Source organism: Lutra lutra, chromosome 3 (assembly GCF_902655055.1).
Source record: "Lutra lutra chromosome 3, mLutLut1.2, whole genome shotgun sequence".
NCBI classification, from domain to species: Eukaryota; Metazoa; Chordata; class Mammalia; order Carnivora; family Mustelidae; genus Lutra; species Lutra lutra.
The window spans coordinates 62,757,163-62,783,632 of NC_062280.1; the positions used below are offsets into that span (position 1 = coordinate 62,757,163).

Sequence of the window (26,470 nt, forward strand, 5' to 3'; positions counted from 1 at the left end):
AGCAAATTTCTGATTCTTACCTGCATCAGCTACCAATTCTATACAATTGAGCCAAATCATTTAAACATGCTCACATTCAAATTTCAGCCTCCAAAATGGTGAAAGGCTTTTCTATTTACTGTTTGATATATAGTGCATATTTAGCCCTCTCTCCTTCGAGTGTTGACAATATTCTCTATTTCTTCCAAAAACAGTTGAGAAAGAGTACTTGTTTTTCAACATTGTGTTCTTTTAAAAAGTGCTATTTAAGATTATCCTTCATATTATTTCACCCCAGCCACAAAGATTTGATTTACTCTTATTAAAATTAATTGTATTTCCCACCTACTAGTATTTTATATGTGAATAAAGTTAGGAGAGTTATTTCTGCATTGTTTTCTGCAGAAATTTCTCTCAGATGAGGGAACAAAGAAATAAGAGGAAAATCTATGTAGAGATCTTCACATCAAGTTTTCCTAAGAACACCCCTCCTCCTTTTTAAAATAAGTCAGCTGATTTTTTGAGGAATAAATTTAATGGCTATTTTTACTTATTATGAAGTAGCTGACCTCTTTAGAAAAAGATATAATTTACAATGCCAAGCTTATATTTACTTGTGTTTTAGTTTGGACCTTTGTACATTACACATAATCACCATGACATTGCCTTTCAGAGAGAGCTATCTTGTGAAAAGCCATAAGAGACAGCTCAATGTATGTTTTATTTATCACATTAATGGTTGATGCCCTATGGTCTATGCTTAGGCAATTCGAAGTTATCTAATATTAAAGTCCCTACCCCTATCCCTGTTTTTGTGGATACTATCCAAGGAAGAGTGTCCTGGAGCTTAACATGTGAGACAGAGCTTTGCCCAGAACAGGTGTTCAGAAGTGCCTATTAGCAAACTAGATAGCACAAGTGAGAATCGAGGGGACCTTGATCTTTCTTACCTCTGCCTCATACTGTTGATTCTGTCCATGTTACCCAGTTTTTTTTTTCCTGTAATTATGATGTCTGTAGATCTGTGTCTACCTTTCATAACATGACCCTCACTATACCATATGGTCCTCAGCCTATTCTGTGCATATCACCACTTTGTACCAGGACTGTTTATGCTATCAGTGACCTGTTTTCATGTCATAACTGATTTCTATCTTCTTTGCACTCTTGTTTATTTGGTTTGGCTTACAGGCTATAACCACTAATTTTGGTTGTTTTCCTGCTACTTTGCTGTCAAGTGATAAATGATCCTAATAATTGTACAAAGTTTTCCCACCAAATGAAGTCAAAACCTTTTGTACGCATAAGACCATTTTCATAATGGATATAGTTATCTCTAAAAATGACCTTAAAAAGAGAAACCTGCTGAGGGACATGGTTGGCTAGTCGATTAAGCACCTAACTCTTGATTTCTGCTCATGAGACCATGAGATTAAGCCCACATTGGGCTCTGTGCTGAATGCGGAGCCTGCTTAAGATTCTCTCCCTTTCCCTTAACCCCTCCCTTTTGCCGCCTCCAAGAAAGAAAAGAGAGAGACGTGCATATTCAAGTAATAATATTCAAATGTCCTCTTTACCTATCTTTTAATAATGTTATACAAATAAATGTGATTTGTACATGTTTAAATGTTTCAGTAATTTCTTCTAGGAAGAGTAGATACAGATTGGCTTTATATAGGTATGTCCATTTGTTAATCCACAAATTATAAATGATAACAAAGAATTCTGTTAAATTGCTTATCTCAGCATAAGAACTGGATTCTCTACTAAAATTATTTCTAAGGAACATTTCCAAGCTACTATAAAAAAAATCTTTAATGTGTTAAACTGACAAATGATGGCTTAGAATAGTGCATTAAATCCCCAATAGAAGTCTATAAAAATATATAGAAGTGGCAATATTTGTTGTAATAACTTATCTCCTATTAGATATTACTTTTAAAAAATATAACAATAAAAAGAACATACTAAAAACCTTTTTTTACCAAATGTTATCATTGTATTATACAATACATAAATAACCTACATAACCTAAACACCTTCTTTTTCATTAAATAATATGTTTCTCTGTCATGAATAATCTCACATGTGAAAGAAAACTTGGGAAATAATGCTGTTATAATGGAGAAATTATGTTAGTTAATGCAAAAATTTCCTCAGCACATTGATGTTTTGAATCAATTAGTGGCATTTTTATCGTTACATTTAAATAAAACATCTTTAGCATTAAAGGGAGACCTAAGTACTAATGCAGACATATAAGAGTCTTCTTTAGTGGAAGCAGGGGCTAGTTTAATGCCCAAGAAATATTGTGCTTAGACCTCTTCCTTTGTATTAAAATAATACATCAAATAGTTTGATGACATGATAGAAATGTCCCCAGGTCTTTGTCTTAAGGCAGAAAGGCCACAACCTGGTTGTGAGACTGCAAAGGAGTTTCTGGCTATGATTTTAAGTACAAATGTCTATAGAGCTTTCACTTGGCCAGTATTTTTATTGGGATTGTATGGTTTTTATTAGTGTTTTAATTACAAAGTTTCCTAAGTTTTGAGTGATATGCTCTTAATCATGTTTTCCCCTTAAGCCCTATTATTTTTTGAGCTATGATTTTGTAGAGATGTTTTATTTCTTTTATGGAACACATCTATGGTGTTTTAGCACACATGCTGTGTCTGAATAAACTACATATCTAAGTATAACTAAATATCTAAATTACTTAAACACCTAAATGTATTTTCCCAACTATAATGATATAACATATAACCAAAATACCTACTATAATAATATTATGCTAAACACCTAAATCTGTTTTATGGGAATATAACAATAATAGTAATATACCAGCATAAAATAATTTTATTCATCATATTACTCAAATGGCATTGTTGTTTCTTTTAAATATTTATTTATTTGAGAGAGAGAGAATCCACAAGCAGACTTCCTGCTGAGTGCAGAGCTTGATGTGGGGCTCTGCATAGGCTCCTTGAGATCATGACTTGGGCTGAAATCAAGAGCTGGGTGCTTAACCCACTAAGCCACTCAGGTGCCCAAAATGGTCATTTAAAAAAAAAAAAAATCTAAAATGCATACCTATTATTGAATCTTAACTTTTATGCTAAATGATTGGTTTAGTTTACCAGCTAGTGTATTTACTCTTTACAACCTTTCTTAAACAGATACTCTCATGCATTTTTTGGAAAGAATACTTACCTCATAGAAGAGAAGCTCCCCCAAAGAACTTCCTTTATATTCTTTCATGTTATGGAAATAACTGTTTCTTAGAAGTTTTTAGCCTGACTCCAGAATGTGTAAAACTTAAGTCAGACCATAACCATAAGGCAAAGCTAGGTAATTTGAATGTGCATTTCTCATTCAAAGAAGTCATTCCTACTTACTCTACATTCTTCGTCCAGTCTGGAGGGTTACTCAAGGTCATAAATACACAGTTGGTCAAAATAGTGCACATGATAAGCATGCTGAATAAAGTAGATTATAGTTAAGGAATAAATGCTAGTATATTATCAAGACCATTTACAAACAACCCAATACCAAAAAAAATTGTCAAAGTTACTGTGAAATATGTCTTATTTGTTTTAAAACAATGGCAAAAGTAATAAGAAACTTCAAAGCCTGTCATACATCCTTGGTCTACTCTTTTTCATTTTACATGAAATGTAAAACTTCACAGAACTGAATTTAATGGAAAGAGATCTCTGTTTCAAGCAATGGGAATTTTGCATTCCAATTAGTTATGTGAAATAGCACTGCAAGGAGAAATGACCATTCTTTAGTAAGTTCACAATATAGGTGTAAAATAAAAGTGTGAACAGTATAAATGTTATTACATCTGAAGTACAAACTTCAGATATAATTTAAAATCACCATTGACTGATAAAACATTAATGAATGCAATATAAAAACCCGAGAAAGAATACCCCAGTATATTCAAGGATAACATTGATTGAGAATTGTACTGTAATCAGTTACTTTTAATAATCTTATTGTGATGTGACTCATTCTTTCAGTGTTTTATAAGAGTAAAGGAAGAGAGAATTTTTTTGCTAATAAGTTAATATTGTTTTCTAACTTTTTATTTTCACTTTAGACTGTGGGAGAACTTAATGGACCATCTAGATATCCTTCTGTATCTAGTCCACATTGTTCCTAAACAGATGAGTGCTGTTTTGAAAACTTCCTGAGAATTAGCTGTAATTAATTTCTATTAGGATCTCAATCAGACCTCACTCTAAGGAATATTATGGTTATTTTGGGGGTAAATCTTTAATTTAAAAATATAAATGCTTGCTAATATCAAACCATACAATGAAAAGAATTCAAATGAAAAGTTCGGTCCTATTTACCCTATCTCTAGGTTAACCAGTCTTTTGTCTCTCTTTTAGTTTTTTTTTTTTTAATAAGGCTATTTTGAATCTATCTGTATAAAATTCCTATTCTTGATTAAAGACCTAAATGTGAGACAGAAAACCATTAAAATGTAGAGGAGAACACAGGCAGTAGTCTCTTGACACCAGCCATAGCAACTTCTTACTAGATGTCTCCTGAAGCAAGGGAAACAAAAGCAATAATAAACTATTGAGACTTCATCAAAATAAAAAGCTTCTGCACAGCAAAGGAAATAGTCAACAAAACTAAAAGGCAGCCTACAGATGGGAGATTATTTGCAAATGACATATATGATAAAGAATTAGTATCTAAAATATATAAAGAACTTATAAAACTCAACACCCAAAAAGCAAATAATGTAATTAAAAAATGGGCAGAAGATATGAATAGACTTTTTCCAAAGAAGACATACAGATGGCCAACAGACACATGAAAAGATGTTTGACATCACTCATCATCAAGGAAATACAAATCAAAACTATAATGAGATATCACCTCCCACCTGTCAGAATGGCTAAAATTAACAACACAAGAAACAACAGTTGTTGGTGAGGATGTAGAAAAAGGGGACCCTCTTATACTCTTGATGAGAATGCAAACTGGTGCAGCCACTCTGGAAAACAGTATGGAGGTTCCTCAGAAAGTTACAAATAGAACTAACCTATGACCCAGTAATTGCACTACTGGGTATTTACCCAAAGGATTAAAAAAAAAAAAATACTGATTCAAAGGGGGCACACACACCATGATGTTTATAACAGCATTCTCAACAATAACCAAATTATGGAAAGAGCCCAAATGTCTATCAGCTGATGAGTGGATAAAGAAGATGTGGTATGTATACACACACACACACACACACACACACACACAATGGAATATTAACCATCAAAAAGAAAAAAATCTTGCCATTTGCAATGACGTGGATGGAACTAGAGTGTATTGTGCTAACCGAAACAAGTCAGTCAGAGAAAGACAAATACCATATGATTTCACTCATATGTGGAACTTAAGAAACAAAAGAGATGAACATAGGGGAGGGGGGAAAAAGAGGGAAAAAAACCATAAGAGACTCTTAACTATAGGAGGTGCGTGGGGAATGGGCTAGATGGATGAGGGGTTTTAAGGAGGGCATTTGTGTTGAGCATTGGAGCTTCCTGTAAGTGATGAATCACTAAACTCCCCTGAAACCAGTATTACACTGTATGTTAACTAACTAGAATTTAAATAAAAATTCTAAAAAGAAAAAAAAATGATAACATCTCACAAGAAACAAATGATGTTGGCAAGGATGTAGAGAAAGAGGAACGCTTTTACACTGTTGGTAGGAATGCAAACATACAGCTGCTCTGAAAGACAATATGGAGGCTCCTCAAAAAGTTAAAAATAGAACTACCCTACAATCCAGCAATTGTACTACTAGGCACTTGTCCAAAGAATACAAAAATACTAATTCAAAGGGATGCATGCACCCCAGTGTTTATAACAGCATTATCTACAATAGTCAAATTATGGAAAGAGCCCAAATGTCCATCAACCGAGGAATGAATAAAGATGTGGTGTGTGTGTACACACACACACACATGCACGCACGTGTGCGAATATTACTCAGCCTTAAAAAAGATTGAAATCTTGCCATTTACAACAACATGGATGGAGCTAGAGGATATAATGCTAATTGAATCAAGTCAATCAGAGAAGAACAAATACCATATGATTTCACTCATAGGTGGAATTTAAGAAACAAAACCAATGATCATAGGAGGAAAAAGAGGCAAACCAAGAAATAGACTCTTATCTACAGAGAACAAACTGATGGTTACCAGAGGGGAGGTGAGTGGGGGGTGGGTTAAATAGATGACGGGGATTAGGGAGTGCACTAGTGATGAGCACTGGGTACAGTATGGAAGTGTTGAATCACTAAATGGTACACTTGATACTAATATTACACTGTATGTTAAACTAACAGTAACTTAAATAAAAAACTTAAAAAAAAAATGTCCGTTCTTAGACACAGCCTCTGAATACCTTTCTATTTTATCATTACCTATTGGAGAATTTGTTGAAATCCACACCTATTCTGTCCTTGTTGGATGGTTTTTGACTATCATTGTAAGTAGTCTTAAGTTCAGTTATTTTTAAATATATATTAGATATTTAGGCACATATATAGTTTAATAAATATTTAGTAAAAGAAGGAGATGGACAGATCCAGGTGCTGAAGATACAGAACCAATCAAGGCATAAAAGTAAGAATATTTGGTAATATGGATAATAATACTAACCACAATAGACTATGTTTCTTTAGCAATAATTATGTGTGGTCTGGAGGATAATAAAAGTGTGAAGTAGATTTGCTGTTGTTCCTTCTACACAGTATGTTTCATTTACACATTCACTAACATAGTTCATTTTTACTTCTAGGATCATAATAGTCATTCTATACTAATCTTTTAATAAGTGGCAGAAAAATCAGTGAGAAAGGATTAAATAACAATGTCACAATTAATATTAAAGAAATTATATATAATATATAACACAGTATACGTAAAATATAAATATATAAAAATATGTATAAAAGAATGACATTTTCTATAAAATCAAGTACCAGCATTCAATCACATGAAAAGGATATGAATGTACCAAAATCTTAATAGCAATTTTCCTAACAGGGTTTAGCGGAGTTAAAATATACAAGGCAGAGGTGGCACTGAATCGGAAAATTGCCTTCCCTTTATTCAATACTATAAAAGTCTGAAAAAGAAAATATGAAAAAAATTACTAGATTAGACATGTGGCTTACTTGAAGAGCTTAAACAGATGAAGAACTTTTACCTGATTTGTTTGTTCAAACTTGTTTGTTTAAACAAATTGGTTTATTGTAACTATAAACATGTTAGATGTTTCTCGCCTGACTTAACATAGTAAACATATGATTTACTATTACCTAATTTGTCTCTAGAGTTCCAACTTTCTGATATGAACTGATGATCCTACACAAAATTTTTTTATCAAATTGTAACTTTACAGATTCCAATTTTATTTAAAGCTTACCATCTGTCTCCAGTTTTGGTAACTTTTTCAGATTATTCTGTACATATTGCTACAAAAATAATCTTTTTTATTTTAATTATTTCAAGTCTTTGAACTCTAAAGTTTATGAATCCTCTCTATTTTCCCCATGGAAGTTGTCCTACTTTAAAATGTTCAAACAGGCTGAATAACCTGGTTTTGCTGATTCTGTAGATCTGCTGGTAATACTAAGAAGGGAAAGCTGCATTGAGAATTAGCCTTCAGTACATCATTTCAAAGGGCATTCTGTAGCTAAAATTCTATGACCTGAAACCTGTAACCATCAATTTAGCATTTAAGCCGTGTTACTCAGTGATTACCCACCACATCTCTCCAGGATCAACTTTTAGTTTTTCCCACTAAGCCGTCTCTGCTCCAACAAATTGACTGTCCCCCTGTCAATTTAACTCACAACCTGTCAGCTTCGCCCTCTGATTCTGAAAATGTGTCATACAATCCTAGAAGAAGGAGGTACCTGAGAGGTCATCTAATATAAACTCCCCCCCATTTCAGGTCCATAACAGGCCTGACAATGAGGTCCTACCAACTATTTAATCAAAGTTCTTAGTCCTCTCTGTATATTTGATTCTCTTGAGGTGATTTTAAATTTGCCAATATTTGGGTCCCACACAAAACCAATTGAGTCAGAATTTCTGGAGGATGGGCATAGACATGGGTATTATTTTTAAAATTTCCTCTGGTAATTTTAATATGCAGCCAGGTTTGAAAAGACCTACTTTCAAAAATGTCCTCAGTTATCAAAATCACCTCCTCCATCATGCCTTTCCAGATAAATCACTGCCTTCTGATCACTTCTAATTGTTTCCCTTTACCAGTAAGTCTTAGTATATTAATTTGCACACATTGGCATGTTGCTTTTAATTACAGTCAAGTAGCAATTTACATGTAGGGTTCACTCCACTGAGGACTAGGTTAGAAGTTGTTAGAACCTATTGAGCATAAAAGCCTTAATCTACTTTTTCTCCATTTTTCCCCACAGTACTTAATAATGTGGTTTGTAAATAAACACTTGTTTTAATTAAGTGCAGGCTTACCTTTAAGATGCCATTTACCTTTAAGACATCAATACATCCATTTGCTTAATAATATGTTTTTACTCTTAAACTAAGGTCTGTATCCCCTACAATCATGTTCACTGACAACATGGTAGTGTTTGAATAGGTAGACAGAAAAACTTATATTTTGAGTATAAAGGACAGAGAAAACAATTTCTCCATACATTGCCCTTTTGTATTCAAGACCATGGAGCCAAACATTACCTAACCAACCATTTTCCATGAATAGCAATCTATAAAGTTGAACAATTCTACGAGGAGGGCAAGTAAACTTTTTTACTAGCATTGAGATCATCCATAAGGGATTTTGGATATTGGGAAAACTGCCCTCGAAGCACAAATGCATTAAAGGACTTTCTTGAATTCACAGGATTAGATCATTTAATATTACAAACAATCTAGATACATTTAGGCATTCAATGATGTAAACTTCACAATAATTAAAAGTGCTTTTACTCATTCTTTTGTGAGGCAGTTTCCCTGAAAAAGCAGTTACCACTTGTAACGCTAGGAGAGGAATTTATTTTGAAAAATCTCCAAAAACAGAGTGACAGGAGTGAAATGTCCCTTTAAACATGAAATCCTCTGCTCTCCCGAAAGATTAGCCTTAGCCTTCAGGAACTAATGGGATTAAAAATGACATGTCAAGGGCATCCATTGAATTTGCAGGTTCTGGAATAGAGCAGGCCTTAAGAGCACAATTTCAAGTTTATTTCTGGTGAACACCACCTAACACAAAACCTTGAGTTCTGAGAAATGAAGAATAAAATACTAATATCCTGTATAGTGAAATAATTACAAGGAAGACACTTGAAGTTTGGGACTCTGAGGTTATTGAGAGATGTGCATAAACTGAAAATTACTGGAGAGAGTGACAGATAATTGGAGGAGGGATAAATAGTGTCAAGTCCAAAATCTGGTCTTCAAGTAATGATAAATAATGATGTGACTTAAAAAAATTTTTACCTATTAGTACTAAGGTGATGAATGTTAAAATGTAAGTATGTCTAACTAGTTGTTGTTCACTCTGGAATGCTGCTTGCTTTTTCCCAGATGAATATACATCTTACAGGTTCACTAAAATGTTTACTACTTGAGGCAAGAGTAAGCTTTATATCTGCGAATAGGACATTATCAAATAGAGAATTCCAAACAGCATACAACCAATTTTTTAATGTTTTCTTTCAATTTATTAATAAATGCCATATATAATTTTGCTTAGTGCTTAAGAGTTCTGACTGCCTGGCTTCAATCCCTGAATTCACCACTTATGGAGTGTGACTTGGGCAAGTTACTTAACCTCTCTGGGCTTGACCTCCCGTGTGTAAAATGAGGCTAATATAGTACTACTTGACTGGTTCTTGGAATATTAAATGAATTATGACACTTAAAGCACTGAAACAGTGCCCAACAAAGTAGGAACACAACAAACATTAGCTTCTTATGATTATCAGCGTCACTATTCCTCAGTTGTTACCTGGTCAATTTAAACACCATTGAAATGCATTGTGAGGTGGCTCATCTGATTATCTGATTAAATTAGGTATGTAAAATATATCATAATTAATGGCAACAAACTGTTACATAATGCTTTACAGTTTTGAAGTGCCTTTTACCTGCGTTATTCAAATAATTAACATAAACTTCATACCATGTTTTTAATTCCAGAACTTTTCCATTAGCTTCTTACGTTAGCTCCTTCAATCCTAACAATCACAAACTACCTTTTTCTTCAATAGTACCTCAGTCTTCATTTTTATAGTCTTTATAGTCTTCATAAAGAAAGGCAGTGCACCAACAGTAAAAAGTGAATAGTCTAGATGTCTCGCAAGATGGGCCATGGCCACTAAGAATAAATCAAGGTCCAAGTCTGGTTCTCAGACAGAAAGGCCATAAAAACTGACTTTGTTAGCATGCACAGAACAATTCTGTTTCTTAGCAGCGGACTCACAGTAACCAAGCCTGAAAGCCTCACATACAAAATCAGAATGCCCATCTACTTATTTACAATGAGATGTATTACTGTCACATGGACTGAAATAATTGCAGTGGCATAACCAGCATTTTCTTTCCTTTCAAGCAGATCTGTGGGAAGACAAATTATAATAAGAAGGTTCTTTGCAGAGGGTAGAGTCCAAACAAGCCGACTTAATCAAATGCTGCACAATGTTTAATGACACCTCTGTTAGGTAGCCCCGTGTAGCTCGTCTACAATGAAATAGCCTTGATTTGGGGAGGAAAATGCTTTCAGGGCTACTCTAAAGACCTGCTTCCTTTGGAAAATGCCAGTGTTTGTCTCTTTTATTCTCCTCACCCCTTAATCTTACCAATTTCCTTTCCTAAGGATACTTCCTTTCTTTTAGTAGCTAATACTTCTAAGTATGTCAGAGTGAGCATATCCCTGTCTCTTAAAGACATCTTTGCAAATATATACTTTGAATCAGTAATTTTAAGGAGAATTTTATTCTAGTTTCTGGGGGGAGGTCTCACTGTCATCATCATGTATAACAGTAACAGTAACTAAATTTCAAATTTTCAAAATTTTCCTTATCACTTCTATAGTAGAGTACTGGAACAAATGACTTTCAAAAATGTGTGAATCAGTATTAAATGCCACTTTCATGAAACTAGTTTCAAAGGAAAAAGAAAGGGCCTGTTTAACTATTTAAATTGATTTTATGACTTATAGAAAGCATTTTAGAGCTAGTTCCTCAAAGTGTGGCTCGTGTATTATAGCAGAAGGAGTCTCACTCGAGTACTTGTTAGAGATGCAGGATCTCTGGCCCCACAGAACTCTGGAATCTGAATCTGTATCTTAACAAGATCCTCAGATGATGTGTATACACATGCAAGTTTGAGAAGCCCTCCTTGAGGGCAATAGGGCTAGTTCCACCTTTGGATGGTTAACTGTCAGGTTCTTTACCCATCACTGATCTTATAAGATTAAATCACATACTGCTTAGAGAATGCAATTTCCTTAGCTATTCTTTCTAAAAGGACTGGATCTGATTAATAAAGGCATTCAGTATCTTCTTTAAACCACAAACTATCAATTCATGGTGATATTTATTTATCTCTAGTTTCTATATAGACCTGTTTTTTTTTATGCTTATGAACGTGAAATATAAATTGTGTGTTATAAAATGCCAAAATACCCAATTAGATGGTTCAGTATCTATCATCCATTTAAGAAAAAAATATTTGCTATAAAACTCTGCACAGCTGGTTTAACTTCAAAAACCAGTTAATTCCGACAGAATTATATTGTTATTATAGCATTAGGAAGGCATAGTCATAACTTGATTAAAGTCATATGTAGATAGAGAAAACTTGAGGGGTTTTTGTGTTTTGTTCTTGACATTTTTTTCGCTGAGTGATGTTTTAACAATAAGTAGGTGTGACTGTGCTTGTCAATGTATTATCTTCTTATAGGAGGATGCTAAGTAAGATTATTACCCTCTAGAATACAAATCTCTTGTGAGCAAACTTCAAGACAATTAATAACTAAAAAATAAGAAGTACATATGCCCATAACTCTTCTTTTACATGACTCTTCTTCTGTTGTCTACCATGTGCTGAAATATGTCAGTGATAACATATTTTGCTTTGTAAGTGTCAATTTTCATTTTGATTATTTCAGTTACTGTGAAATTATAGAAAGCATTTGTTTATCTATCATATCTCTTCACTGTAGCCAAATCTTGACTTTGGCTACTGTGCTTAAAAGTAAGTGGAAATAAAAAGTACAAAGTCTTTAACAGTAGAAAACTTACGATGCAGTATGTATATGAGCCAGAGAAAAGTATATTAACATTAGTGTTTAAAGACTTAAATTTGGAAATATAACTTAATTTTTGAAAGTATAAAATCCACACTCACTTTCTTATTGATATAGTAGGGGTCCAGGTCCTCCAAGGGCTCTGACACCATCTCTGGAGGAATGTCTCCGTAAATAAATGGAAGGTTCTTCCCAGCTTCCAAGTCACTATTTGGCTTTGGTTTGTTCTCGTCATCATTGTCTTGTTCTCTCTTGGGCTTTTTGGCTTTCTCTTCTGCGGCACGTTTTTCGATAGCAGCAAGAGATTCTCTAGTAAAAAGGCGGAAGCTTTCAGGCCCCGGGGGTACCAGCAGTGCCTGTGCCATCTTTTCATCCTGCACATTTAATTACGTTTAGCTTCTTGCATAAGAATTGCCTACCAAGGGAAAAAAATGCATGAGAGATAGGAAAGCAAGTGAGTGAGAGGGATTAAGAAAATCAGCCAAGATGTCATTTAATGTTTCTTCTAGCAATTTCTTTGGTAGTATATTAGTAAATGAATATTTATTTTTGGTGGGGAAAAAACTTCTCTTCTTCAATGCATAGACTTCTTTTCTTTCTCAGTGCGCAGTATAAACATTTTACAATGTTCCTTTGGGGATTCTTCTGGTGACTTTTTTAAAAGTATAAACATCTTAGGGCTGCACTACAAATTTTAACCTGGAAGCATCATTATCCAGTCTAATGTTCAATAAACTAGTTTTATAAGTCTATCAAAGTCTGGTCTGAGACCTTTGAACCAAAACATATTATAGTATACTTTGGTAAAAAGAGTAATGTCAGTAATGCTTGTCAGTGAAATTACTTAAGGATCCATCATTCCCCACCCTCACTCCTTTTATCACATCTTACTAGCTCTCCAAATAAAGAAATACACTGGTATATGCCTGACTCCTAAAATCTCAGAATAAGAAAAGAAGTTTTGCCTAATCCAACTGCTGTTCTGGTTGTCACCATCATCATCAGTGACCATTGGTTATCCAAATAAAGCCTGACCGTCAGCAGTGACAGAGAAGTCAAAACTATTTTCTTTTCTTCTTTTTTTTTCAAAGATTTTATTTATTTGAAAGAGAGAGAGAGAAAGCATGAACAGGGGGAAGGAGCAAAAGGAGAGGGAGAAGGAGACTCCCCGCTGAGTAGAGAGCCTGACATGAGGCTCCATCCCAGGATCCTGAGATCATGACCTGAGCCAAAGACAGATGCTTAGCTGACTGAGCCACCCAAGTACCCCCAAAACTATTTCCTTTCAGCTTCTCACCTTGGATCCTTCTGAAGCATCTTCTGAGGCAATGCAGAATGTATTTCCTTTTCCAGTCTGCTGTTACTCAACTACTCTAAGACACTTTTTATATTCTTTCTGAATCTTCCATTTGGTGTAGTGGTTGGAAGCATGGACTATGGAGCTAGACTGCCTCTGTTCTTAACCCTGGCTCTGTCATTGATGAGCTATATGACTTTGCAGAATGTAACCCCTCAGTGCTTCAGTGTCCATTTATAAAATGGGGATGCTATGAGAACTGACCTCCCAGGTTATCATAAGGAATAAATGAATTAATTTACATTAAGTGTCTAGAATAGTTTTGGGATTAGTGCACTGTGTTGGTGTCATCTATCATAATCTAATTATCTTTCGTTCCTTCAGTATTTCCTCTGTTGTGATTTCAGGCATTCTCACAATTCAAGCCACTCTCCTTTAAGTAAGGCCCTTATTTGGTGGAACCACAGCTGACCAGTGAGCTCCTGGAGTGGGCTAGGAAGTACAGAGTACAGGGTCATATTCACCCATGCCAAGCAACTGCCTGGGATTAGAAAGGAAAGAAGGCAGACACCTGCTTAATTCTCCAGGAAAGGAAAAAAAAAAATCTGCTAGAAATGTGACAGAACTGTCAAAAATGCCAGAAATCCAAGCTAGATTATTGTATTTTTCTTGTATTTGGAAATCTAAGTTAACAGTTACTTTATTTTGCATTGTGCCAAAAATCACATTTAAAAAATTAGGATAGAAAAAAGAAACAGTAACAACAAAATACAGTGAGTACATCAGTCCCTTATAGAACAGTCTACAACCATGACATCGGGGTAATCATCAAAGTCATCTGTGACATTTTCCCTATCCCAACCACCCACCTCATCTCTGCTCCCACACTTATTCTGGTCTCCATAGTAGTTTATCCCTAAATGGCCTTTTAATTCTTAGCTGTTTGTTTCATGGATATACTAAGCTTACAGAGAGTGAGGAACTCTAGATTTTATAGCAATGTAAGAAAAATAATAGAGACTAAAAATGATTATAGATTATTATATAAGTTTTTTGAGTTTATATCTGAATTACAAGTTCCCTGGTCTATTCCAATGACTAAAGTATTTTTAATAGTTGTGTCTTTTCATTGAATTAGTATTTATAATATGACATTGCTGTATTTTTTGCTACTATGAAAGTATATTCCAAGTAAGTTATAAAATATCAGCTGTCAAAAAGCCATGTCATTTTTGCCACTAGCTCTGAAAAATAATTTCTGATTTATGGTGGGGTGGGGCTGTTTTGTTTTGTTTTGTACCCTATCAAATGAATTTAGAAGGCACAAAATAAATTAGTTGGTTCATTTTATATTAAAATAGAAAAAGTATTCTCAAACCTTCTAATTCAGCTATTTAATTTGTACCTTCCAAATTCATGGCAGATGGCACAAACTAGAATTAAAATTTTTAGCCATTTTATGGCCATTTTGATGTTCACATAACCCAGCACTAAGCTGTATGGGATAATCGCATTTATACTTTTGAATGTGGAAGGAGTTTGCACATTAACTGCAAGCCTTAAATACCCAGAGATGTGTAATCCACCTATCTCTCATCACCTTTCATCAACTGGATGGATTTGGTTCTTACCAAGTGCTAAATGAAAATGAAATCTCAGGAAACAAACTGAGCGTTGCTGGATTGGAGGGGAGTGGGAGAGATATGGTGGCTGGGTGATGGACGTTAGGGAGGGTATGTGCTATGGTGAGAAAAAAAATGCAACAGCATGACAAATCTATCTTAAGCCATTTCTATGAAACATGGTTGCTTTCTTATGGAAGGAAAAAAAAGGTTACTTTTGTATTTGAGCATTTAGTTAAACTAATTTTTGTTTCTTTATTAACAATGGAATGAAAAACATGCAGCAATCAGAATCTGAGTTCTGGGTTCATATTGAGCCTGTAACTAACAGTTTGCTTATGACATTTAACTCCCCTCAACCTCAGTGTCATTGAAATACCTTACCTATATGTGGCAACACTTTGCCGTAAAGAAATAACCAATCATACTCATTTAACTGGAGTTTCCTAATTCCTAACTTTTAAAATGAAATTAGGTTAAAAATATCTAATGAGCTATTTTAATAATCTGTATAGATTACTTTGATTTCTTTGAGATGACATGGAGCAAGGTATCAAAAAATTGTAAAAACATATTAAAACAGAAATAATTTTTTACCTTCCTATTCACTTATCAAGTATTAGAACAAAGAATTTGAGTCTTCGTCAAAAAGAGGTAAAGAAGTCTCTTTGAAACTGCCACACTATTGTCTCTAAATCCTGAAAAGGTAGGCCAGTTCCAGACTCTTGGCTTTTCCTTTAAGGTGAACTAAGGTTTGCCCAATATTTTGGATAGGTTGAGACATTAAAAAATCACAGTGAGGGGAGCTTCTCATGGCTTCTTCTGCAGCTTTGCTTTTTAGAAACATCTCATAGTTCCATGGCAGTTCTATTTTAATTTTTCCCCCTTCCTTCTTATTCTTTGCAAGCCTATTATATAGACCTCTTACATAATTTTATATTCCTATTAGAGCAGACTTTTAAAAAATTAATTCCTACTGATGCCTTGGTGTGGGATATATATTATTAATGAATATATATGCATTATAATTTATTAAAATACATCAAATTTAATATGCCAGATTTTCTCCAGAACTCTCCTTACAAGGACAAAAAAGATAAAAAAAGACTAAGGAGGTGATCTCTTTGATTAAAAACCAAAGTGTGTCTGTGAATGTGGATGAGTAAAGGAAATGCATCCCTCTCTTAATCAATAAGAATACTGTAGTTCAAAAAATCCTATTATAGGATGGACCATAGAATTTTAAACCTGGAAGGATAAGGATCATTTATTTGAGAAATATTTATTGAGGGACTACTGTGTATCAATACTATGTTTGGATTAACACCCATGGTCCCTGCTTTTAAGGAGCTGACAATCCAGAGTGAGAGATGTGGACACAAATAATTATAATACAATTATGTACTGCTGGTTATTGTCTGAGTTCCATAAATGGGAGCAATTTGTTCTGCCCAGGTAAGGATAGGAAGGGAAATCAAGGTATTTCCCTGAGGAAATTTTATTAGACTGGTTGGGATTTGACCAACTAATGTGGTGGTAGTAGTTCAGACAAAGTTGGGACAAAGACCTATCAGTAGAAACATGTTAGACTAGGAGACAGTATACGTATGGGAAAAAGCAGGGAGGGCCTGGGAATAACTAAGAAGTTCTACGGAACCTGGCAATTCACAGACCTGTACCCCTGGGGCTAATAATACATTATATATTAATTTTTTAAAATAAAAAAAAAAAAAGAAGTTCATTATGGGTAGAGAACAACCTGCTCAAAAGGGATTGCTAAGAGCAAGGACTGAAATACTGGCAGGATATAATCACCAAAGGTCTCATAGAGCACACTTCATAAGCCATGGATAGGAGTGATGGAATTAACTTGAAGATTAGAAGAAAGAGTGGCAGTAATGAAGGGTAAACAGGTGGGCTGATCCTAGAGCAATGGTTCAAACATTTTGGTTTCAGGACCCTTTTATACTCTTAAAATTACAATGTCAAAGAGCTTTTATTTATAGGCAACTTATCTATTCATATTTACCGTATTAAAAATTAGAAGATTTTATAACTTTTATTAATGTAATAATAAGCCCTTGTATGTCTACATATAAAATGTATTTTTAATAAAAATAACTATATTATCACAAATTTTAAAAATGGTGTGAAAAGAAGGAATTTATTTTAAATTTGGGCAAATCTCTTTACTGTCTGGCATAATGGAATGCAGCCAGAGTCTCTTATCGGGTTCCAAGTTCAATCTGTTGAGATATGTTGTTTTGATTGAAGTACATGAAGAAGATCCTCTTAAAATATATATGTAACTGAAAAAGGAAGGAGTATTTTACTTGTCTCTTCAGGCACTTGTGAATATTCTTTGATACACACCAAAACTCTACAAATGATAATTTTTGTATTAGTTTCAGTATGGAATCTGTATCAGGAACTTGTATTGATTTTGCCTCTTGGATGGATTTTGTGCCTTCATGCATGGATCATTTGGAAAATATTGGCACAGTGTTTTACAGATTTCCCCAACTTTGACAAATTTCATTAACATTCAAAGATCACATTTGTTAATATCACCATTGATCTCATGAGAAAAGTCATAATATATTGGGAGGCTGTCTAGTTCCCAGCGGCAGGTAGAAGTTTTCCAAAATTCCAATTTCCACTTGAAAGCTCCAATTTTAACATTGACAACAAATGCTGTCATTTGCTTTTCCTGAAGTGACAGGCTTTTCCATAGTTTGTCAGTCCTTCTTTCAAGTGAAAATGGTGTTCCATGAACAAAAGAAAAAGTGGCTCTTTCACCTCCTGACTCACACAATCACGCAGGTGCTTTTCCTTGAGACAGCCATGGTACTGTAGTGCACAGCAGAAATGCTTCATGTATTTTTCCAGTTTCATCATACAGAATATTAAAAACAGATGTTCCTTAGGTCAAGATTTAATATAATGAATAATATTTACTGCTTCATCAAAGACATTCTTATGTGAACTGGCACTTTTTTCTTACTGAAAGTGTGTGGTGGTGAAGAAAACAAAGATTCATCCTACAGAATGATGCCACTCCCTTGCTTCCTACTAAGGCATGAACTGTTTCACTCCATGACTTTTGTGCCATCAGCGAGAAAGGCAAAGATCTTCTTAGGATTAGTATTAGGAAAATAGTTTTGACCTTACTGTCCCCCTGAAAGGGACTTAGGAACCCCCAGTTGTCCACAAACCACCCTTTGATAACTTCCCTAGAAGGAAACAGATGGACAACAGGAGTCTAAAGGAGAGGGCAAGGAAATGTGACTATAGCTGTACTATTTAAGGGCCTAGACCTGGCAATCAGAACTGTATTCAAGCCCTGGGTATGCTACTCTCTAGCAGTGTGACCTTGGGTAGGTTTTTTTTTTTTTTTTTTATGCTTCATAATCTTCAGTTTCTCTGTCTGCATAATAAGAACAATGATAGCGCATACTTCATAGAGTTAATGTGATATTAAATGAGAAAATCCTCTTGGAAGGTGAACACAATGCCTGGAAGAGAGTAGGCCATCAATAAATTAGAAAACAAAACCATAGCCAGAGGACTGTATTCAGTGCAAAATTAGAAAATCAACGAGATTTTATGATGTTTTGATATGTGGCTTGATGAAGACATATGAGGTCACGCTCAATCCCAGAATGGTTTAAGCCACAAGATGTCATTAACCCAACAGAGAAGTAGAGAGGGTTGTAGGGCATGATAATAAATTCTGTTTGGAATTCATTTAGTTTGAGATATCTGTGAGACAGCTGGGTATGTAATTAAAATATGGGTCTGAGAATCGGAAAGCTGTCTGGGCTGGGAAAATGTTGATTAAAGAGTCACTGGTTGAAACTGAAAATAAGAATATGAAGTACACTGTCTAGGAAAAAACTGGAAAGATGAAAAGGCAGGACTCCTGTGACTACCAGTTTTTAAGGAGAGGAAAATTAGACAATGAAGTCAGAACAGTTACATAGATGCCAAAAGAGGAATTTTGAAGATGCTAATTAAAAGGCATATATTGGATTTGACAATTAGTCAACTCCCTGCACTTAAAATAAATGAAGAACAGGCACAGAGAGGCTAAGTAACCTTCACCAAAACATCTACTGATAACACAAATTGTTGCTCTGAGGCAAACCATTTTCCACACATTCTATTCTTGACTGACTTTTCCTATTATAGTTGACATTTTTATCTTGAATCTTACTATTGTATGATTTGATTTTAAAGACCTAAGCTTTATATAAATAACTACAGAAAAATAGATTTATATAGTTCAATTCAGTTTTCCAGGCACATATACACATATCTGTATGCTTTGATATTAACATAAGCTTCTAAAACTATATGAAACCAACAAATACAAATACAAAGCTAATATTTGTTAATGAATCAGAATCTGGAAAAAGGGGGCATGGTTAACATTTGGAATATGCCAGGGCATTACATGGCAAGGACAGAAGTACTATTTTTCCCATTACTTATATAGCCTGTGAGTTCTCATCTTGCCTAATTTCAAGAATAGTAGATAGTTTGGAAAATTGCATTGGCCTATAACCTGTTAATATCAATAGTTTCTCTTTCCCTGTGTAGGGATCTTTATGATTATGTTACAGACAAAAATCAATTAGTTCTGGTCTGTTCCCATGGAGACAAAATTTATGTCAGAGGCTGTAAATTTGCCATCTTCAAGGATGGAAAGCTGCTCTGTGTCATACAACTTGAGAGATCAGAAAATAAATCCCCACAATGTATTTTCATGTCCTTGATGATGAAGAGCAAATTGTTGGGAAAAGATTGAGTCCACTGCTAAGGAAAGGATGCTGTGTTTTCTTGGTTTCAATGAGAGACTATTGTATGAAGGACTTAATCTAAAAGACAAAATGGACTGGATAACTACCCTTCCTTTAAATAAAGTTACTAATATTTTCTAAAGGGGTTTTCATTTTGGGTTAGTGATTATCCGGTATTTACTATATTTTCAGGTAGCATATGTGACAAAGAGAATAATAATTTATTAAGGGCATATACAGAGCATCTGGCAATTATAATGATTACCACTGGACACTCTCCAAGGCAGAATTAAACATTATTTTCCATATTTTAGAAGATTTTTGAAATAACATCTGATTGGTGTGCTTACCTAACTAGGTGGCTTTGAAAATTAAACAATAGTAATAGACAAAACTGTTACACTATTGTTATGTCTCAGATACTCTGACATGTAATTTATATACATTAACTCACTTAATCTTATGAAGTTTAATCATCTAATCTTACTTAACCTTATTATTCCCATTTTAGAGATCAAAAAACCTAGGTACAGGTAGGTTGGATAACTTGTCCAAATTCCAGAAGTAAGTCAAGAAGACAGGATTTAAACTCAAATAGCTCAGGAAATAGCCTGGGTTCTAAGCCTCTGGAATTAGATTTTTAGTTCATGTGTTCTGAAATGGAATTGAGATAAGTCCACTACCTCACTGGGAAGTTACTATGTATACAGCCTCATGTTAAGAATGGAGTGGTGCAGGGGCACCTGGGTGGCTCAGATGGCTGGGTATTTGTCTTCGGCTCAGATCATGATCTCCGGGATTTGGGGTCAAGCCCCATGTCTGGCTCCCAGTTCAGCCGGGAGTCTGCTTCTCCCTTTCCCTCTGCCCTTCCTCCTGCTTGTGCTCTGTCTCTCTCTCTCTCTCAAATGAATAAATAAAATCTTAAAAAAAAAAAAAAAAGAATGGAGTGGTACAATCTAAGAAACAGAGCAATATAGTCATCACCTTTGTTTTTAATGTAGAAAATAAACAGGAATGAATTAATAACAAACATAAAACCCACATCTAATGGGTACGTATTGACATATATTTTAAGTACTTTGAGTTATTTGAAGATAAATTAAAAGCCTGGGCTAGGGGTGCCTGGGTAGCTCAGTGGGTTAAATCCTCTGCCTTCGGCTTGGGTCATGATCTCAGGGTCCTGGGATCTAGCCCTGCATCAGGCTCTCTGCTCAGCAGGGAGCCTGCTTCCTCCTCTCTCTCTGCCTGCTTCTCTGCCTACTTTCAGTCTCTGTCTGCCAAATAAATAAATAAAATCTTTTTAAAAAAAGAAAGCCTAGGCTAGCTTCTTATATATCATTACCTCTTGCTCTCATTGTTCTGTCAAGGAATTATGCAAATACTATTGGTCTGAATAAACCTATCAAGAAAGTAACTGTATGGCAAGGATATCACTATGACATGGCCAAATATAAATGAAATTTAGACTTTCACTGTCATTGTTCCCTTCCTGTTAGCTAAACTCATGATTGTCCACACGTAAGTGCTATTAATTGATTTGCTAACTTTTTTTTTTTAAAGATTTTATTTATTTATTTGAGAGAGAGGCAGTGAGAGAGAGCATGAGCGAGGAGAAGGTCAGAGGGAGAAGCAGACTCCCCATGGAGCTGGGAGCCCGATGCGGGACTCGATCCCGGGACTCCGGGACCATGACCTGAGCCGAAGGCAGTCGTCCAACCAACTGAACCACCCAGGTGTCCCTGATTTGCTAACTTTTTAATAAAAGAATCTATTTCTGCCTTTCTCTACCTGGACTCAATGGCATACCTCCGGCGGGGGAAAGTAGCTGAGTAGGAAAGAATGAGCTCATTTCTGTCATCAGAACAATCTTTATCTTGGGATTAATAATTAGTTTCTAGGTGTTGATGTTCTCAGTGACTTTTTCCTTATCAAACAACTATAAGCTTAGAGAGACAACTGCTAAGTAATAACAAGTAAGCCAACATTGTAATAGACAAATTGTTTTATTAGCTCCTCAATTTTTCTATTATATGGTTTCAAAGTGAACACAATTGCATGTTCAACTCCCCAATATCCATTCAACTCCAAATACCTTCTCCAAGCCCCTTGCCAATCATTGGTTCACGAATAGTCTTGTGGCCTAGTTCTGCCAACAAAAGGTGAGGGGAAGCCTGCTAAGTGTATGTCTATGGAAATTTTCTTTCCTCCTAATAAAGAGATAAGGAGGGACAGAATTCTCTGTTCCCTGGACCTTATTGCATTGAGGTATGATACTGGGACTACTTTAGTCAACTTATATCCAGAAGGGATGCCATTCTAAGGGCACAGCTGACACACTGAGGGTGTCAGATCACAGAGACAGATCTATCCCTGGGCTCTTGATGGGTCGCTCAGCTCTTGGACCCAAACAACCTCTGCATTTCTTGTTATATTCAATAAGCATCTTTCTTGACTAAGACAGTATTAAGACAGTATTTCTAGTTAGTTGCAGATGATACACCAGACAAGTAAATACTCCTTGGTTGGTACAAAAACTTGACCAGTTCAGAAGCCACCTTACAACCAAATAAATACTAACCACATATTTGGATGTCCTTTACCCCATGCAAACAGATGAGCAATGCATCCAATCACCAAATAAATACGATAAAATGCAAGTAAATACAGCCCTGGTTAGTTTACTAAATGCACAGAATGCATGTCTCTCTTAAAAGAAAAAGAAATAAAAAGTTAGGTTAAGGGACGCCTGGGTGGCTCAGTTGGTTAAGCAGCTGCCTTCAGCTCAGGTCATGATCCCAGGGTCCTGGGATCGAGTCCCACATCGGGCTCCTTGTTCTGTGGGGAGCCTGCTTCTCCCTCTGCCTCTGCCTGCCACTCTGTCTGCCTGTGCTCGCTCGCTCGCTCTCTGACAAATAAATAAATGAAATCTTTTTTAAAAAAAAAAGTTAGGTTAATTTCTCTTTCTTAAATCAATAGCCTTTGGCACCATTCCACTCTTGTAGGTCATCTCTGCCATGTTTCTAAGTGTTTGCCTCTTTGGAGGAACAAACTATCAGGGAGGGAGGTAATCAGTCTTTTGCCTCCTGTCCCCCTGCCCCCTGAAACAGCTGACCTTGTTAGCTGATAGAGATTTTAGTTTACCTTCACAAACACAAATTTATACCCACTGGTAGTTTAGATACCTTAGATAAATACAGCACGTTCTTCTGGAAAAACTTCAGGCCACTTCTGGGAATTATCTCATTTGTTCTTATACTATCTCTAGAAGAGATTCTGTATTTTTATTCCTGTAAGCCACTCTGCCACAAATCCTTGACAGATATCTCATCCCTGATGAACTCGGTTGCGACTTGGTGTCAGCTTTCTTGCTCCATAATCTGTGTAGAAAGGGAAACAGGTGAAGTTATTCTAGCATCTTTGGCATTTGGATTGAAATGGGTGCTCTGGGTCTGGGTCTGGATCTGAAAGCCCTGATGTGCTCAAGGAAGGATGGGGCCAGGAACCACTGCCAGAATCCTGGGGTGGGGATGGGCCTCTTTTCTTGGGCAGCCTTAATTTAATTACTCTTTCTGAAGACATGCCAGAGCTCCAGAGCATCTTTCTACTTTCTACTTCCTTTCTTCCTTCTGAATCCCTCTTTGCACCCTCTTTCTTCCTTCCTTCCTTTCATTCTTTCTTTCTTCAAAACACCAAAGACGTAGACCAGTGGAGCGTGTGGTATTGTGGGTCATTATTCTAGTTTGTTTTTCGCTCCTTTTCCTCTCCACCTAAAACCCCATCTGATTGGCTGGCTAAGATAAGACCAATAAGCCTTATTCAGTGGCTTCTAAGAGTAAATTTTAGACAGAAATAAAAAACTAGTATGCTAAGCCAAGACATAATATTAACCTAAGTATAACAGTCTGATATCATATTCCTTTCAGCTATAACTGTTAGCAATAACTTAACCCAGTTAAACTGGTCATTATTTTGAAAGACAATATATGTAATTTTTAAATCAGCAATTGATATTTTTTTTAAAGATTTTATTTATTTATTTATTTGACAGAGAGAGATCACAAGCAGGCAGAGAGGCAGGCAGAGAGAGAGAGAGAGGAGGAAGCAGGCTCCCCGCTGAGCAGAGAGCCCGATGCGGGGCTCGATCCCAGGACTCTGAGATCATGACCCGAGCCGAAGGCAGCGGCTCAACCCACTGAGCCACCCAGGCGCCCCAGCAATTGATATTTAAAACAATGTTTACATCAGTTCACTTATTCAATGCTCATAAGCCGAATTGGTAATGGATTCTCACCAATAAATCTCCCTTTACAATTTACTATGACAAATAAACAAAACCATTAAGACTCACCTTTTTCTTTTATACACTGTCTTTTAAAATCTTTGTCTTCAGATGTGAACTCATTCCTAAGCCACCAATCTTTTCTTTACTGTCATCAAAGTGATCTTTCTAAAACACATATCCTACCCTTATTAAAAATTGTCAGTGGCCTTCAGTGACTTATAGTATGCAGGCACCTTTATGACCTTCCCTCTGCCTCCTCTCTTACCTTTCATTTGGTAATAGCACAGATCTAGCTCTGTCATTCACTAGCTAAGTCACATTGAACATGTTACCCAACCAATCCAGTTTTTAGTTTCCCATCAGATAATGGGGATTTCAATACCTCATGAAACAGGGCTGTTGTTAGAACTAAATGAGATCTATATTTCATACACACACACATGTACATGGCTGTAAGTCACTCATACAAGAGCTGGCAAAAGTAGATTTCCCATAAAAGCAGGAGGTTTTAGTAGTATTAGAAGTAGCAATACATCGGGGGGCCTGGGTGGCTCAGTTTTAAGTGTCTGTCTTCCATTCTCACCCTCCAGTGTCCTGGGATCGGGCCCTGCATAGGGCTCCCCACTCTGTGGGAAGCCTGCTTCTCCCTCTCCCACTGCCCCCTGCTTACGTTCTCTCTCTTGCTGTCTCTCTCTCTCTGTCAAATAAATAAAATAAAATAATCTTTTTTTTTTTTTTAAGATTTTATTTATTTATTTGACAGAGAGAGATCACAAGTAGACGGAGAGGAAGGCAGAGAGAGAGAGAGAGAGGAGGAAGCAGGCTTCTTGCTGAGCAGAGAGCCCGATGTGGGACTCGATCCCAGGACCCTGAGATCATGACCCGAGCCGAAGGCAGCGGCTTAACCCACTGAGCCACCCAGGCGCCCCAAAATAAAATAATCTTTAAAAAAAAGAAGAAGCGATAATAGTAATAATAGTCTTAGAGCTGTTACTGTACTACTAATAATACACATCAGACAGACCCATGCATTGGAGCTTGAAATAATGATTTGTTAAGTAAATGTATAGCCCTTCGATAAATGTTCCCTCTACTTTACAGCCACAAGCTTAATAAATGCTGCCTCTCCTCCCCAGAACACAAGTAACTGTAACTGGGTTTAAATACCTTAATCTCGAGCCTGACATATAATGAGCATGATGTTGAAAAACCAGAATATCAATTTAGATATATTTCCAAACTATTTATCATCTTTTAGTATGGGAACAGGGAGGGGTAGGGAAGGTGAATATCCATGGAAACCAAGGAGTTAAGGAGGAACAGGAAAGTAGTTTGAGAAAACATCCCAAAAAGTTCTGATTTGCTTGAATTCTCTCTCCTCTCTCTATTGTGAAAATCACTGATTGATGGATCAGAGAGAATATATCCTATGGCCTGGACTCCAAAAAGGAAAGATTTGCCAACCCCAAATACACATGGGAAATAGTAGTGATTTCTGTATATGGCCTCACGCTCCAATTTAGGCCTCATACTTCAAATGGCATTGTGTCTTATTCAGATCACTTCTCAGTCATCTTTAAAAGCAGACCATGGCTTACGAATTCACCAATACAAAATTGGCCTAATCTAGTTATTTAGAGCATGAGGATTCCTTAAAGTAGTTCTGAACTTCAGTGAGCATAGGAATCATTTAGGGTACTTGTCAAAGATGCAGATTTCTGTGTTCAGTCTCTGGAAATTCTGAAAAAGTTGGTCTGGGGCATGGCCAGGAGATCTGCATTTTAACAAGCTCCCTAAATGAAATTGGTGCATGTAGCATGTGGATTACAATTTGAGGAGGCTGCTCTGAAGGAAATGAATCGAGGTTACTAGAAATTTGAGGTGGGTACTTTACACAGTAAAGCTGGAATTCAGCTCTAATGTTCCCAATAGGTAAGAAAAAGTGGAAGCACACTGGATTTAGGAAAAAACAAAAACAATTCCTAATAGCTGTGTATAAAAAGACAAACTTTCTCTGAGAACTAAACCTGGAAAAGAAATCTTGCTTAGGACATAACACAAGGAACACTAGGTAACATGCTTACCAGATGTCCTGAATGTAATTGCACAAAAGAGCCAAACAAGGTTAAATCAAATAAGTCTTCTACAAATGGCTAAA

General features: G+C 35.8%; 1 protein-coding gene across 5 annotated transcripts in view; it reads right to left on the bottom strand.

Moving 5' to 3' along the window:
• The window catches only part of LOC125095498 (sodium channel protein type 3 subunit alpha), a 1,188,574-nt gene that overhangs the window by 67,394 nt on the left and 1,094,710 nt on the right, over positions 1-26,470 (bottom strand). For 3 of the 5 annotated variants that reach the window (XM_047721991.1, XM_047721988.1, XM_047721986.1), the window contains exons 2-5: positions 23,213-23,407; positions 12,411-12,724; positions 7,019-7,137; positions 3,375-3,464 (exon numbers count right to left, since the gene is read on the bottom strand). The exons of 1 other annotated variant lie outside the window; for it this stretch is intronic. In XM_047721991.1, coding sequence (XP_047577947.1) covers positions 3,375-3,464; positions 7,019-7,137; positions 12,411-12,674 — 473 coding nt within the window. In that variant the 5' untranslated portion in view covers positions 12,675-12,724; positions 23,213-23,407. The remainder of the gene's footprint in view (positions 1-3,374; positions 3,465-7,018; positions 7,138-12,410; positions 12,725-23,212; positions 23,408-26,470) is intronic. One more of the 5 variants, XM_047721987.1, reaches the window with a different exon arrangement.